Below are 16,051 nucleotides of genomic sequence, written 5' to 3' on the forward strand. Positions count from 1 at the left end.
GATAATGTTTCTCTTTCAATTTGGAGGGATAAATAACCAATTACAGCAGAGAATGTGCAGTAAGGAAATATAATCTAATGAGGGTGAGATACGGAGTGACTTTTTATAATATGTTTTTCTTAGAAAATGACTTTCATTTCATTCATTCATTTATTTTTTTAAATATTTGTTTTTTAGGTGTAGATGGACCTAACACAATACTTTTATTTTTATGTGGTGCTGAGGATCGAACCCGGGCCCGACCATGCTAGGGGAACACTTTACCACTGAGCCACAATCCCAGCCCCTATTTTTAAAGGAAAAGGAGCCTGGGAACATAGAAAGAGACTAAAGAACTAAAAGAGTTGATAAGGAATCTATGAGAGATTTTAAGGGGCCTCAGAAGTATATTGGGGTTACAAAAATGCTTTCTGTCTTAGGATAGTACAATAATGTAAATCTACTGAAAATTCAGGGCTTTGTATTGGGAAAGGAATTAGAAGATGTTTGAAAATGTTTGGACAGTTATTCAAGGCATGGGATAGAAAAAACTAATAAGAGAGAAATATAATGATTTCTGAACAGTATCTAGAGTCCCATTGTAGCTTAATGGTATTAATATGTAGTACACTTATTTTTCAATACAATTTTGTGGATTTTTCCCCCAAATAGGGCTCAGTGGCCTGTGAAGAATACAATCTGTAAAGGCAATCCACATTTGTAAATCAGTACTGTGAACAATGTAGGAAGCCAAGGATAATAAAGAAATAGATAGATAATTATAACCAGGAAGGTGTTTTACAAAGTGTGTAAAATGGAGAGGAAATGAATGATTCGAAAATGAAAGAAAAGCTCAAGTTAACTAGACAGTATAACATAAAGCAATAGAGTTGTGATCATAAATAGTGAAGATTCTGTTCACAATCTTGAAACCTGTGTAATCACATGAAAATCAGGTCCAGGGAATGCATATATATATATATATATATATATATATATATATATATATATATACATACATATAAGAGCTAGAGAATCAATAAAAAAAGCATGCAAAGATACAGTACAAAATACCTATGATGGTATTAACAGTTAATAATAAGTTATTTACAAGCATGAGTTTTCAATAAGCATGAAATAGGTGTGGAAGGCGAATACAGAAGGATCAAAAGTATCCATTAAATTGCTTGCCATTTTTAGCCACAGACCAAATTTTCAGTCACAGCCCATTGAGATGAATTAAAAATCAATTCCAAAACAAAATAAAAAGCTTTAAAACAGTGTAAAAGGCCTCACAGTGCACCTTGTATACAATGTCCCCAGAAGAGTATATCTAGGGAATGTACACAGGATGTGGGTAAATGGTTTACCTTAGGTGGTAATGCTAGATTAGAGCTCTTCAGGGAATTTAATTTTTCCACAACACTAGAAACACTACACTAATGCTAATAAAGAAAACTACTAAAAGAAGTAGAAGAAATTGCATTCATAATTGCTGTAGATTTGGCCTCATACATTTGCTACATTATAATGCTACAAAAAGTAACATGAAAATAATCTTTCATTAAGGGCCAAGACATTGGATATACCTTTTGAGTAGCATACCAAAAGAGTTAGATTCATTTAGAAATAATTTTTTTTTAAAAAAATCTCAATGTGCCATTCCATACTCAAATTCCTAAATTATGCTTTCAAGAGATTTTTTTAAAGAAAGATCTTCCAAACATTTCTGGATTGTTGAACAGAATAGAAGTTAAAGAAGTATTTTAGAGACACAAGCAATATGAGGATCATAATACATATTCCCTCTAAAATTCTCATTGCCCAGCTCTCTTGTCTTCATGTAACCTTTGAGCAAATGACTGCACAAATGACAGAGATCTGGAAGAAGATAGTCATATGACAGAGAATAGCTTTTACTTGAAATAGGACTATAGCTACTGTTATCCATTATGTTAGTTAGAAATAAGCCACTTTGTAAATTCACCTCAGGCAGATACAAAGAAATGAGAAACATTCTCCTTTGAGAATCTCAGTTAGTTCTGTTTCTGCCATATTTAGTTTAGCACTTTGGTGAACACACTCTTTAACAAGTGTAGCCATTTGTGCAAACCCTGAGGGCAATTTAGACTCAGACATAGTCAAAGAGGGGAGGGATCTTTAAGAAAAATGTCTATATGGAAATTTTCAGGTAAATGCTAAGTAAAAGAAGGTTAGTAGATTAAACCTACAAAGTTTGTGTTTATATAAGGAATTTTTGTCACTATTAACTAGGTTCAAAAAATTGTACTTCTTTTAGTTGAACATAAATATTTCTTACAATATCAAGGGTAGCTGTGTGTTGAAATACATTTTTCCTTCTAATTAGCTATTAGCCAGCTGAATATCAACCAGATAAAGAAAGAAAAAACTGTGGAGAGTGGCATTTGTTTTTATTCTAGCATTTAAATGTGCCACTAGGTTCTTGGTGAAATATCTTTTTAAGAGGAGGTAGAAAAATGTGTCTATTTATGCAACCTAAGCCTCTGATTCAGATTCTAAAAATATGTCTTGTTTGGTAAGGCCTCTGAAGTCATTTAAATTTAAATCCAGAGAAGCCATTGAGAAATTCTCTTGTCCTTTGAAGTTTTAGGATCTAAAAGATAATAAAGTACTCATCTAGATATTATATTCTTAGCTAAAATAATGTGTTGCCTTACATTTTTACAAATTTAAGATCTGAAGGAAACTGAATATAAAAGTCATATTTTATAATTCATTTAAAAAAACTAAATAGGTGAAGTTCAGGGGTTCAAGAGATTAATTCAAATTTTTATGGAAACATTTGCAATAAATCCAAAGTTAATGAACATTCTGACACTTAATATATTTAAGGTTTATAGCTTCTTGAATTTAATATCCAAAATACCCTTCAAAAGGTATACATAAATGCAATGAACCAAAAATAAAGGGCATCAGAGGACAGACCTAATCTCCATGGTATGTGCTAGCCACATTATATCAGGTTGGGCTTAGAAAGTGTATAGATTAGTAGAAACAGCTTGATGATGGATCTGTGGCAGGATTTAGTTGACAGAAAAATGGTTTTTAAATAATTTCTCTTTCAGAAACCTCTTTATCAACTTATAACATTAAATATATTAAATGTTATTACAAAAGTATAATAAAATTTACAGGTATTTGAGATAAATGTGTATTTGCTCTATAATCTCAAGTTTTTGTCTTTCCTTTCCAAAACAAGGATTTTAGAGACAGACTGGCTGGGTTCAAAATCTGATTCTTCTATTCATAATTCCACAACTTTAAGTTAATCACTTAAGCTCTCTGTACCTTCTTTTCCTCATCTGTAAAGAGTTTATAGAGTTATTATGATGACTAATATGCATACATTTATTATTTACATATTTAATATTCACTATTAAATATTTATTATTATGCACATATTTATAGGCATGTAAACATACCTGTAAATATCTTCACCAATATACATACACCTATATTTCTGTATAACTGTAGAACATATATATGTATAAACATATATATAGGTTCACATATGCATACACATATAGTGTGTGGAATTGAGAAAAGAATAAGTAATTTATTTTTATTTTCATCATTCTTACTTTGTTACAGAAAGCTAATGAATGGAAGGGAGGGGAAATAGGATTAGGAAAAACAGTGTAATGAATCTGAAATAACTTTCTTATGTATGTATATGAATACACTATAGTGAATTGCCACATCATGTACAACCACAAGACTGGGATCCTAATTAGAATAAGATATACCCCATGTTTGTATGTATATGTCAAAATAGACTCTACTATCATGCATACCCAAATAAAAATTTTTTAAGGATAAATATAGAAAAATAAAGCTAATGAAAAAAAAATGATCAAATGTTCACAGTTGCCAAATTTTAACCCTTCTTTTTGGCTTGATCAAACTTTAGTCCCATTTCTTTCATTCCTGAAATTGGCTTGACCCCAAACCTGAACAAACTATGAAAAAGTAAAATGTGTCCCTATCGTCTGTTAGCTTCTCTTAGGACCACAGCAAAACCCTTTTCCTATTGGACCACAATAAATATTTCTCTTGCTTGTCCAGGTTCTTCTTAAGAGTCTGTTTATCTTTGTTCTCCCCTGCTGAACTTATGAAAGAAAAACCTTGCCTATTGGATGTTGTGACCTGATAGAGTTCCACAATTGGAGCCTTCTCCCCTACCACAATAATCTTTCTTCTGAATAAAGTCTTCCTATATGTAAGTTCAGGTTTGTTTTTATTTGAAAAACAAAAATCATCCCCAAAAACATTGCTTTCTATTGGTTTTCATATTATGATTATATTGATGTTTTGCTTTTACTTTTACACTTTTACTAAAGTGTTTTATAATGAAATATCGTGATCTATAGGTTTTCTGAGTTGGAACATGGATGGGTTCATTCCAGAGTGCTATATACAGAGTCTAACTTCTTAATAAAATATTTTCCTAAATATAGACTCACTATTTTAGATAAAATTTTCCAATATTTGTGTTCTTGACAATTATTTTAAATAATTGATCAATTGATTCATATTCAAATTTACCAGAATTATTGAGAATTTTAGAACACTGTTATTGTTTGGGTCTGGAATGTCTCCCAAAAGATCATATGTTATATAATGCACCAATGTTCCAAAGTTGAATCATAAGGGCTTTGACATCATTAGAGGATTAATCTCTCTCATGGATTAATAATTTGAATGGGCTACTTAGAGGTGATGAAAACTGTAGACAGGTGGAGCATGGCTGGAGGTAATAGTTCACTGTGGACATGTCTTGGAGACTATATATGTCCCTTTCTCTGCTTCCCAGCTACCATGAGTTGAACAACTTTTATCTACCACACAGTTCTGTCATAATGTTCTGCCTTAGAACCAGCCAACCATGGACTGAATTCTCTGAAACTGAGAACCAAAATAAATCTTTCATCTTCTAAGTTGTTCTTGTCAGATGTTTTTTCACAGCAATGCAAAGATGACATAAACACCTAAAATCAGTAAAGCCTCTTTCTCTCCTTATGTCACAGTTTGTGCATGTATATTAATATATATATTTAAATATGTATACATACATATGTATGTATATAATTCTACAGTACACAGTAGCAGCCAGTGACATTTTATTACTGCTGATGTCCTGCTTTGAATTGGAGAACTGTTCTTTGAACTTTTGCCTTCTGGGTGGAGCTGACTTTCAAAACTTCATCATTCCCAGGTCACAGTGTTACTCAAGATAATTTAGAGAGGTATTTGAAAACTCTCAGAAAAGCATATTGATTTTAAAATATAATGCTGTTATTTTAGTTTATTTCTCAAACATTAATTCAAATTCATTTTGACATTCTAGTCAAATTCCTTTCTAAAGCAGTCCTCACATTTAATAAAGACACATCAGGGTAACAGATTCCTTTATGACATAACGTAGATCACCCTCTGGGAAGTTCTTTTTCAAATGTTAAATTTGGCCTATAAAACCAGAACAGGATAATTCATCTTAAAGATTATACACATTTAACTGAGCAACAGTAATGGCAAGATTTTGATGAGTAATATGAGTAGTTTTTTAAGGCTTAATGAATTGAATTTCCAAAATATCTTCCATCAAAAGTTTAAGGGAAACTCAGTTCTTTCAACCTCAAAATATGGTTTATTTAAGAAGGCAAAAATGTTGGAAAAAACATGTCATGAAGTATTGAAAATCTCTTTTAGAGGTGGTACAGTTTAACTTGGGAGGTAACAAACATTTAATAATATATGTGAAATAGATTATTTTTACCAATATAAATTTTTTTTTTGTTCTAGAAAACAGTGTTCACACCATTTGACCCAGCTATCTCTCTCCTCAGTCTATACCCAAAGGACTTAAAAACAGCATACTACAGGGACACAGCCACATCAGTGTTTATAGCAGCACAATTCACAATAGCTAAACTGTGGAACCAATCTAGATGCCCTTCAGTAGATGAATGGATAAAAAAGAAATGTGGCATAATACACAATGGAATATTACTCAGCAATAAAATAGAATAAAATCATGGCATTTGCAGGTAAATGGATGCCATTGGAGAAGATAATGCTAAGCGAAGTTAGCCAATCCCCAAAAAACAAATGCCAGATGTTTTATCTGTATAAAGAGACTCATTCATGGTGGAGTAGGGAGGGAGAGCATGGGAGGAATAGAGGAACTCTAAATAGGGCTGAGGGGCGGGAGGGGAAGGGGGTATGGGGTTAGAAATGATGGTAGAATGTGATGGACATTATTATCCAAAGTAGATGTATAAAGACAAAAATTGGTGTGAATATACTTTGTATACAACCAGAGATATGAAAATTTGTGCTCTATTTGTATAATACGAATTGTAATGTATTCTACTGTCATGTATAAATAAAAAATAATTAGAAAAAGAAAACAGTGCTCACATATATTTTTTCACATTGAAAGATGATTTTCTAAAGCCCCATTTCTCAAAGAATATAATTTTGCTGATTAACCATGCCTTGTTTACTTCTAGCATTTTTCCCTCTGATCCTAACATACACTCATGGTTTATATTCACTAACTTTTTGCTATCACTGCTAAAATGTGTATTGTCACTAAAGAATGTTTCTTTTTAATTGCTAAAATTCATCACAAAATAACTATATTACTGGAACATTCACAAAATGATACTGTTATAGTATGTTGTTTTGGCACAGTGGGAAAAGAAAGTATTGGTGAAAAATAAAATGAAATAAGACTTGAAAATTGCTTCCAGGACTGTGTAAGTGACACAAAATATGGAGACAGCTCAGCTTGAATCTCTTTAAGGCAGAACTATAACATATGTCATCTTAAATACTTACAATTTTAACTCCATGGAGTAACTACTGTAACTTCAGGAGTTTAAGGGGAAAAAATGGTACAACATATTTTGAAATCAATTTTTTTTTGAAATTTACACTCTTACCTTTCCTGCCTTTTTCCCCTCGGATTTCCGCTGATTTGGGATAAAATGGAGGCAAGGGAAGCAAAACAAAACAAAACAAAAACAAAAATAAAAATAAAAATCAGCTACAATTTGGTTACTGCAAATGCATATTCTTTAAAAAGCATGTCAATATTTCCAGTGCAATACTATGCTTTTTTTTCCCCAAAATGCTTTCATCTTCTAGATTCTTCAGTGGTTTCAGTGAAGTGGTATAAGAGCATTATCAATTTCATACAAAAATATGAAGTGACATATAAAATCTTCAATTGACATCAAAAAATTAAGTTATATGCTTAGGCAACATAGGCATTAATCAAGAAAAGGCATCCTTTCAATTGGATATTTCTTATGAAATCACTTATTTCTTATCTATTTTTAAATGAAGGGACCGTTATTTCAAGCATGAATGTATTTCTTAAAACAAAAACTAGCCAACTTGGAAATTCATGAATTGGAAGCAAACATTAGAAATATCTATACTATATCAGGATACTATTTCTAAATGTTCTATCAATTTTATTGGTTTTTAGTTCTATTCTGTTTAACTAAATCCATTCTAAATCTATCATGATAAAGTAGCAAGTTACTTCAATTTTTAAGATTCAAGAAACATTTAGGTCATTTGTCCTTATAAATTTACTCTCCTTTTGTAGATATTCACAAAAGTCCTCCTACTCATTTTTTTTCCTTTCTACAGAAAGGCAAAAGTTCTTTAGAGGGCATTGTTGAGTACAAAGAATCAGAAAATTGAGATGAGGGTAGTATTTATTCTGAAATAGGGGTAAATAAAAAGGGAAACATAGCCAACATCATATGAGGATAAATGCTCTGTATTTTTATCTAATTGTTTTATCAGATATTACCTGACCAAGAGTCTATATATTTTTCTCTTATTTTAATATAATTGAGTTAAACAATTAAAATTGCAATGAGTATCCAAAATCATCCTAAAAATAAAATTGTACTTTTTGTTCTTTTACATTGTATATTTATTTTAAGCATAAGATATCAATAAGGTCCATCTACATTCATCAAATCCAATCAGCAATGGATCAAAGTTAGAACCTGTTTTATCTGTGAAGCCATAGCCTGAGGATAATACCTTGAGTATTATCTTCCAATAAAGTGTTCTTACATTTCAGTATCTTTAACCAACCAGTATTTAAAGCTCTCTTTATTATGAATGAGAATGTTTTAATAACAGATTAAAATTTTTAATTTTCCAAATGAAAAAAAATCTCACAGACCAAAAATCCCTAAAACTTCAACCAATATCTAAAAATACAACATTAAAAATACCATTACCTATTCTGTAAAATCATAATGGATCATTTTGTATTTGTTCCAGTAGAAATTACTTTCAAGAACATAATACATGTTAGCTATTAGATGTTTTACCATTTATCACTGAGCAGTCCAAAAGCATTCAGATATTTAGTGAGCCAAGTAAAGGTATAAAAATGTTAATCATCTCTATCTTGGTAAAGAATTTAGTGAACTATTAAAAATTGAATGACAACCAATACTTAAGGATAGTAAACATTTGGAGGTCACAATGCCACATCTACTAAATTTCTTAATTGAGAGTTCTAAATGAATATAACTGATAAAAAAGAGACATGAAATATAGTATGTAAGGGAAGTTACAAAGTTTGTTAATGTCATAAGTATAACCCAATGAAAGGAATATCCTAAATTTTCAGTAATTTCTCTTTAAAATTGCATAGTATTAGTCAATATAGTAGAAAATTATGTCAGGTAAGTCACCACAGTGAAATATTATTCATGTATGCTTTGATGCAGCAGTTCTGTTAACACACTTTAAAAAAATCAAAACCAAGTAATTTTGGTATTCCTCAATATCTATGTATTTTGTAATCAGTGGGAACTAGACATATTATGTTTGTCTGTTTGGGTATGTGTATTCAAACCACAAGCACAAAGGGTGAGGTCAATAAAAGATAAAATCTATAACCCAAAATAGTATTGCTATTGTGTAGTCTCTGAATACTCTTTTTTCCCATCCCCAGGTTTATAACTTCTCTTTTTTCTTTACCTATCTGTATAAAGTACTGCTATTATCTAAATTCTGGCTTCAAGTAGGACATTTTTGTGCATTGCTTCTGCTTACAGTGTGATCGTCCTCTGAACATAAGAATTAGAAGATTTATGATAGATGAAAGAGATAAAGTTGGAATTGGAAGTCAAGGAAGCTATACCTATACACACAATTACCAGAAAGGGGAAGAAACCTACTAGAGAACCTATCTTGAATCACTTTCTGCAGATTAGAAACAAAGTAGAAGAGGGCACAGAAGAAACAGTGTATCTGATGAGTGCTGATTTACTTTAAAAGATGACTGCCATCTCACCCAATAAAGCACCAATCATCATTAAATATTTGTGCAATGTACATTATCAACTTGAGATGTCCTTTAATGATTAATATTTAACAACAAACACCAGAATGTCATCGACCCTCTTCTGTAGGACCCACAGTACTGATGATGGTAACTCTTCTGAATGTCATGATCAAAATGAAAATGTTTATCACTGTGAACACATAGTAGATCCTTAATATTTGTCTAATGGATACATGAAACTGGGGAAGAAACTTTGTGTGTGTGTGTGTGTGTGTGTGTGTGTGTATGTGTGTGTACTATGAAAAAGTAGCAACTTGTAAAGTGTGTGATACCACCCATTGTGGAACACCTTTCTCCAATATGCACTTAAAAATAAAGTACATAGATGCTGCAACTGGGAAAAATGTCACAATTTTAACTTCAATTTGTATTTGGTTTAAAACCATATAACTACTATGTTCAAGTTTATTTGTTTTGGTAGAAGGACACATGTGGTATGATATTTCAGAGATTTATTCAGTTATCTCCTCAGAGTGTTGGTGGCTTTAAAGAAAAGCCACTAGTAAATCTAATAACAAACAAGCCTAAATTTCTTTCTCAGAATGTTTGATTATTATGTCTTTCCTTTCTAAAATGTAAATTGCCACTTCAGAAGAATAAATTTATCAAAATGTATCTAGACATTACTACTGCCTTATTCTGCTTTTCCTAAATTTAAGATTGGCATAAAGATTGTATAGGTAGTGTCTACAAAACAGTAAAGAGTATGGAACATTTGAAATTAGATTCAGGTTTGGGCTGGGGATGTTGCTCAAGTGGTAGCATGCTTGCCTGGCATGTGGGTGGCCCGGGTTCCATCCTTAGCACCACATACAAACAAAGATGTTGTGTCCACAGAAAAAACTAAAAAACAAATAAATATTAAAATTCTCTCTCTAAGACTCTCTCTCTCTATCTAAAAAATAAAAAAATAAAAAAAGATTCAGGTTTCAGTTCTGGTTCAACAAGTAGCTATATATTCTTATATAAGCAAACTTTGGAAGAATATATATTTACTTCAAACATCAAAGCTATGACTTAACTACATTTTTGGTGCCATTGGTAGTGACAATGATTATATCAATTATAGGAGCACTAAAACTATAACCATCATTGTAACTGTTTTTGTTATATTTCATTTATTGTGTTAGAGGAATTCCAGTAAATTCTTTCCTATATCATCTCATACTTCTATACATATCATCTATACTTCTTATAGTGACCCTATGATTGTGGGCATATCATTCTCACATTACATACTAGAAAGATGTATATCAAAGAAGTTAAGAAACCTACTTAGATCCTCTATTTGTGAGGGACAAAGCTGAGGTTTGAAACCAAGTCTACTGAATTCTTAATATTCTAGAATGTAAGGTGCATGGCAACTGGGACTTTTATCATTTTGGATTTAGAATACTGCTATATTCTCAAAGCCTAAAAACATGCCTGGCATAATGGAGACCTACAATGAATATTTGCAGACATATTTAAAGAACAAAATATACTCTTTTATCCTCTATATTTGTGATTATACATAATTAGAGCCAGGGTATAATAATTATGAATATTAGTTAAAATAATAAATTTGCAAGCCATACTGTTTGGCTTCAACTACTGGCTGTATACCTTATTATCTGTTACCTAATAAATGTTTCTTTTTGACCTTTTGTCTTAGTGCCATCATTTGTAGAATGGAGAATTAGGATTTCCTAATTCACAGTATGTATAAGGAGGATAAATTGGGTAAATTTAGTACTTCAAAGAGTAGCTGCTACTTGTTTGAGGTATCTACTATTAGTGATAATTTATGTATCCTCTTCATTGATAAATAATTTAAATGTCATACAATCCTACCATTTAAACTGTGAAGTCAACATTTTTAGTATACTCAGAACTCTGTAACCGTCACTGCAGCAAATTTTAGAATATTCTCTTTACTCAGAAAGGAATCTCATACTCTTTAACTATCATCCCCTTATGTTCCTAGTCATGCCCTCAGATATAAGCAACTACTAACATATTTTCTGTCTCTATAAATGTCCCTCTTATAGAAAAATAAGATCTTTTTTTACTGAATTCTTTCACTTTGCATAATGATTTCAAGGTTCATTTATGTTGTAGTATGTTTCAGTAATTTGTACTTTTTATGGTTAAATAATACTTAGTTGCAAATATTACCATTTTGTTTAAACATTTATTCATTGGTGGATGTTTGGATCGTACATTTGGGCTATTATTAATGATACTGCTATAAACATTCATGTGTAAGTTTATATATGAATATTTGTTTTTATTTGCTGTAAGTATATTTTTTGGTGTGAAATTAATAAGTCAAACAGTAACCCTATAACAATCTGAGGAACTTCTATATAGTTTTCCAAAGCAACTGAACCATTTTACATTCCTTCCAGTAGTATATGAGGGTTCTAATTTCTCCACATCCTCACCAACAAGATTATTTATTTACTTATTTTTTAAACATTTTTTAGTTGTAGATGTACACAATATCTTTATTTTTATTTATTTTTTATATGGTGCTGAGGATCAAACCCATGGCCTCACACGTGCAAGGTAAGTGCTCTACCACTGAGCTACAACCCCAGCCCAAGATAATTGATTTTTAACTCTTTAACTTAACAAAGAATTTTTCTATCCAAATATTTTTAAACACTATAGGCTGATATTCAAAATTAATTTAGTTATATTCATATATTTATGTAATATGGCTATTCTACTATCTGATTTAAATGAACTATTCCAGGATGCTAAGGTACCAGTCAAGAAATTGCTAAACTTATCTTTTCAGAGGATTGAAAAGTTGCCTAATTCTTGATATTAATCCCCATCAATGAAATATGTATTTCAAATAATATAATTTTCTCAATTAAAGCAAAATGCACTTTTAAAAATAGCTATCAAAGTACTAAAATCCAAACTACAATTTATCACTGTTAAAATGGGAAGGAAAGGAAAGTTTAAAGAAGAGATAGGAGATAATGAGACAAAGATATTGCAGTTGTTGGGCAAAGAGTGAAGAATGAAGAACACTTGATTAAATGTATTTGAAATGATGTTTCATGGACTCTCCATCTTTGAATTGGAATTTGACTTTAATTTCCCTTTCATTTAGAATAAAATGAATTATCAGACTAGAATAAAATGAAAGGGAAATTAAAGTCTTGCTTTTTTCAAGCTGGATACTGGATTCAATCTAACAAAACTGTGCAAAGTCAAAATATTTTCAAAATGACCTAGGAGCAGAGTATTATGGATGACAATAAACTTCTATCTTCTTACCAGGAGTCACAGATGAGTTAGAATACAACTGCACCATTTTATCACATAATCCTTTTGATTTATTAAAAACCCCACTCTTGCTCTAGAATATCTTTATACCATGACAGTAACAAAAAGCAATGTGACATACTTATCTGCTTTCTGAAAATATTATGTCAATAGAAACAATGTTTCATTTTTAATTATTTGAATTTTACATAAAGATAGCTCTGCTACCAAAGATGTATGCAATTGTCTCCCATATCACCTTAAATTACAGATCATTTTAACATGTCATTCTTGCAAATGTGAAAAATCTGAGTATGTTGTATTGTGGCTATTAAAGCTTGTATATCTTTACAAAATGAACATCAAAGCAATAAAGGGATTATGAGTATAAATGACAGAATATAAATGATCATTCTTATTTACTACAACGAATGCATTCCTTTTAAGTGCAACAGCTACTGGATTGGTTAGTTATGTAAATTCCCAGTTTTCATACTAGATGAAAGCATGATAAAGAAATAAAAATTAAAAATCCAACTATCACACTTCAGGATAGACAGGGTATTTTAAAATACTACTACTAGCTTACTAGCACAGGTTTCAAGTGGAAGCTAAACACTAATATAGTCAATCTATGTAACTACTAGTTAAGTTTATAACTTTCTGATAGTGTCTTGAACCTAAATTATAATTACATTTCTTTTAATCTATCTCTAAAGTTTGAGTTTCAATTAGTATGTCCTAGCTTTAAATTAGAATTTATAATTATAAAATGCTCAATACCAGTATTTTAGGGTTGTCTGTTGATTATTTATTATGTCAGAAAAACTTTATCCTCTGGAATTGTCATATAGTTTCCTTGAGTTCTTGGCTCTGATGTATTCTTCCAGTTCTAACCCCAATAGCAATTCCATGCTGAACTTCTTTTAGTATATTTCTGTGGAATTTTCGGCCCATTTCAAATTATAAAAGGAAACTGACAGGATAAATCTGTTTCACATTATGTGTTTTTGTTCTTGTTGTTTGTTTTGCTTTGCTTTTGTCTTCCTTTCTTTTTTGCAGTGATGGTGATCAAACCCTAACATTCATTTGCTAGGCAAGCACTCCACCACTGCCTTACATAACTGGTCTATTCATTTTTCCAGTTGATTTTTAATTTTTAAAAAAATATTTGTGAGGTTTCAAGTGCGTCTCAACTCTCCAAAGTGAAGCTGACTAGCTGTAGTGGATGGAATAGTGTTCTCCAAAAATTCATGTTCACATCTACCTTGAAGTGTGACCTCACTTGAAAATAGAAACTTTATATACGATAACTAAGAATCCAGATTTTAATTGGTCTTGGATTTAGGGGGAACCCATATCCAATTACTGATTACCTTGTAAAAGATGAAACACAGATTCTCAAAGAGAAAAAAGTCCAGGTGAAGAAGAAAGAAGAATTTGAAATGATGAAGCTATAAGCCAAGGAATGTCAAGGACTGCATGTGTAACCAGAAGTGGAAAGGATTCCTCCCACAATTTTTCAGAGAGAACCTGGCCCTGAGAATACCGTGACTTCAAATCTTTAGCTTGTAGGACTATCAAAGAATAAAATTTATGTTATTTTAAGCCATATAACTTTGTGATAATTTGTTCTGGGATACCTAGGGCTAATATAAACATCCCAAATAATATGTTTTCATTTCAGGTAAAGAACTAGCTGGCTAGGTCAAAATATGGGTTGTTCTATCAGGTAATGAATTTATCAAACCAAAATGCTTTGAAAGATTTTTTAGCACAAATCATTGTTTTCTAGGTATTATGCACATTTCTGGATGACTGGGATGGATAAGTAAGTATGGTACATGGAAAAAGCACCAGTTTTTGAATAACTAGATATAGGTTATAGTTCTTGATCACTCATTCATTTATGAAATATTTAGGAAGAGCCTATTTGGGAGTATGTATAAAATTTTTTCATAAAAAAATGAGTGGGATAAGTTTCTAAAGGAACTCATAGTTTAACAAGGAATGCAGACACAGAAACAAATAATTATAATCTAACATTTTAGGTTTTATAATGAGTAGATAAAATGCTTTCACACAGAAAAAGAATAAAGAGTTGCATAACACTGATTTCTATGAATCTCAGTTTATTAATCTATAAAATGAGGACAAAGATAACAATCCATGTCTTTCCTATTAGAGGTTATTTTGGAAGTTAAATAAAATCCTTTCTTCTTGTCCCTCTGTTCTTCTTAACTCTCCCTCCAAAACAAATATCGGCATCTAATATTTTTAAATGTCTTCTGAATTTAGTATTTTATATACATTGTCTCAATTAATCTTTAAATATTTAATTATGGTAAAAATATTAACCTACATTAACATTTTTGGAAACTGAGGAACTGAGATTTCTTCTATTTTCAAAAACCAGGGTGTAAATAGGATGTATATATCTTTTCACATTGTTCTGCTATAACACATAGACACAGATACATTCTATTGGAATTTAATGTGTTTTGTGCCCTAATACCTAGCAATAGAAAAATTAGGTGATGCATATTTCAAACATGTATGAATAATTGGGAATACATGAATATTGTATATTTCTTATATAGTACTTTGTTTCCTTACTAAATTATTATCCATGATAGAGAAAAACATTAAAATGTATTTCTGCAGTACAACATTTGTATTGGTCTTTATGTTAAGCAAATGCATTTGTATTTATCTAGTGGAGTTTCCTAAGTTGATTTTCCCTCAAAAATTTATATTCAGATTTATTTTAGCTAATTTTACTTATGCAAGTTATTTTACATATGGAAGCAACATATCCAACTCCATAACATGGAGCCTTGAGTATTAATCAGCTTACTTACTAACGTAGCAAACTACTACATTGAAAAATTGACAACATTTCCAATTTATTTATTTCAGTTCTCTGCCCAGTTTCAGATACATTATGTAGAAAGATAGTGTCCTATGTATGGAGAAAAGGCCCAGAATCAAAAATCTTTCTCATTTTCAGGTAGCAGGGACTGTCCAATGTGACAAAGCTGGGAAATACACTGCATTAAATGAATTCATATCTCATACACCATTTCTAACATATTCATTCATTTCCTCATTCCTTCATTCACTAAGCTAGCTAGTGATTACAGCCTCTATAAGGGAATAAAGGCAAGACTGTGGATCCTTATAATACTTGTGGTATTGAAATAGCAGTTTTTCTTCATTAATAGAGGTATAGTTGCATAATTTTATCTATCAGAGAACAATTTACAAATATTTAGTTACAGCTTTAGCAGAGAAAATGAACATTAATTAAAGGTACATCTTATTATTTACCACAGCTAAACTCCAATATATATGATGCTGACAGATTTCTATGAG

The 16,051-nt window shown here is 31.0% G+C and overlaps 1 protein-coding gene across 7 annotated transcripts in view; it reads right to left on the minus strand.

The window, feature by feature from the left end:
• The window catches only part of Pcdh11x (protocadherin 11 X-linked), a 621,240-nt gene that overhangs the window by 288,878 nt on the left and 316,311 nt on the right, over positions 1 to 16,051 (minus strand). For 3 of the 7 annotated variants that reach the window (XM_077107261.1, XM_077107258.1, XM_077107257.1), the window contains exon 4: positions 6,969 to 6,998. The exons of the other annotated variants lie outside the window; for them this stretch is intronic. In XM_077107261.1, coding sequence (XP_076963376.1) covers positions 6,969 to 6,998 — 30 coding nt within the window. The remainder of the gene's footprint in view (positions 1 to 6,968; positions 6,999 to 16,051) is intronic. 7 annotated transcript variants of the gene reach the window in all.

This window comes from Callospermophilus lateralis, chromosome X (assembly GCF_048772815.1).
Source record: "Callospermophilus lateralis isolate mCalLat2 chromosome X, mCalLat2.hap1, whole genome shotgun sequence".
Taxonomy (NCBI): domain Eukaryota; kingdom Metazoa; phylum Chordata; class Mammalia; order Rodentia; family Sciuridae; genus Callospermophilus; species Callospermophilus lateralis.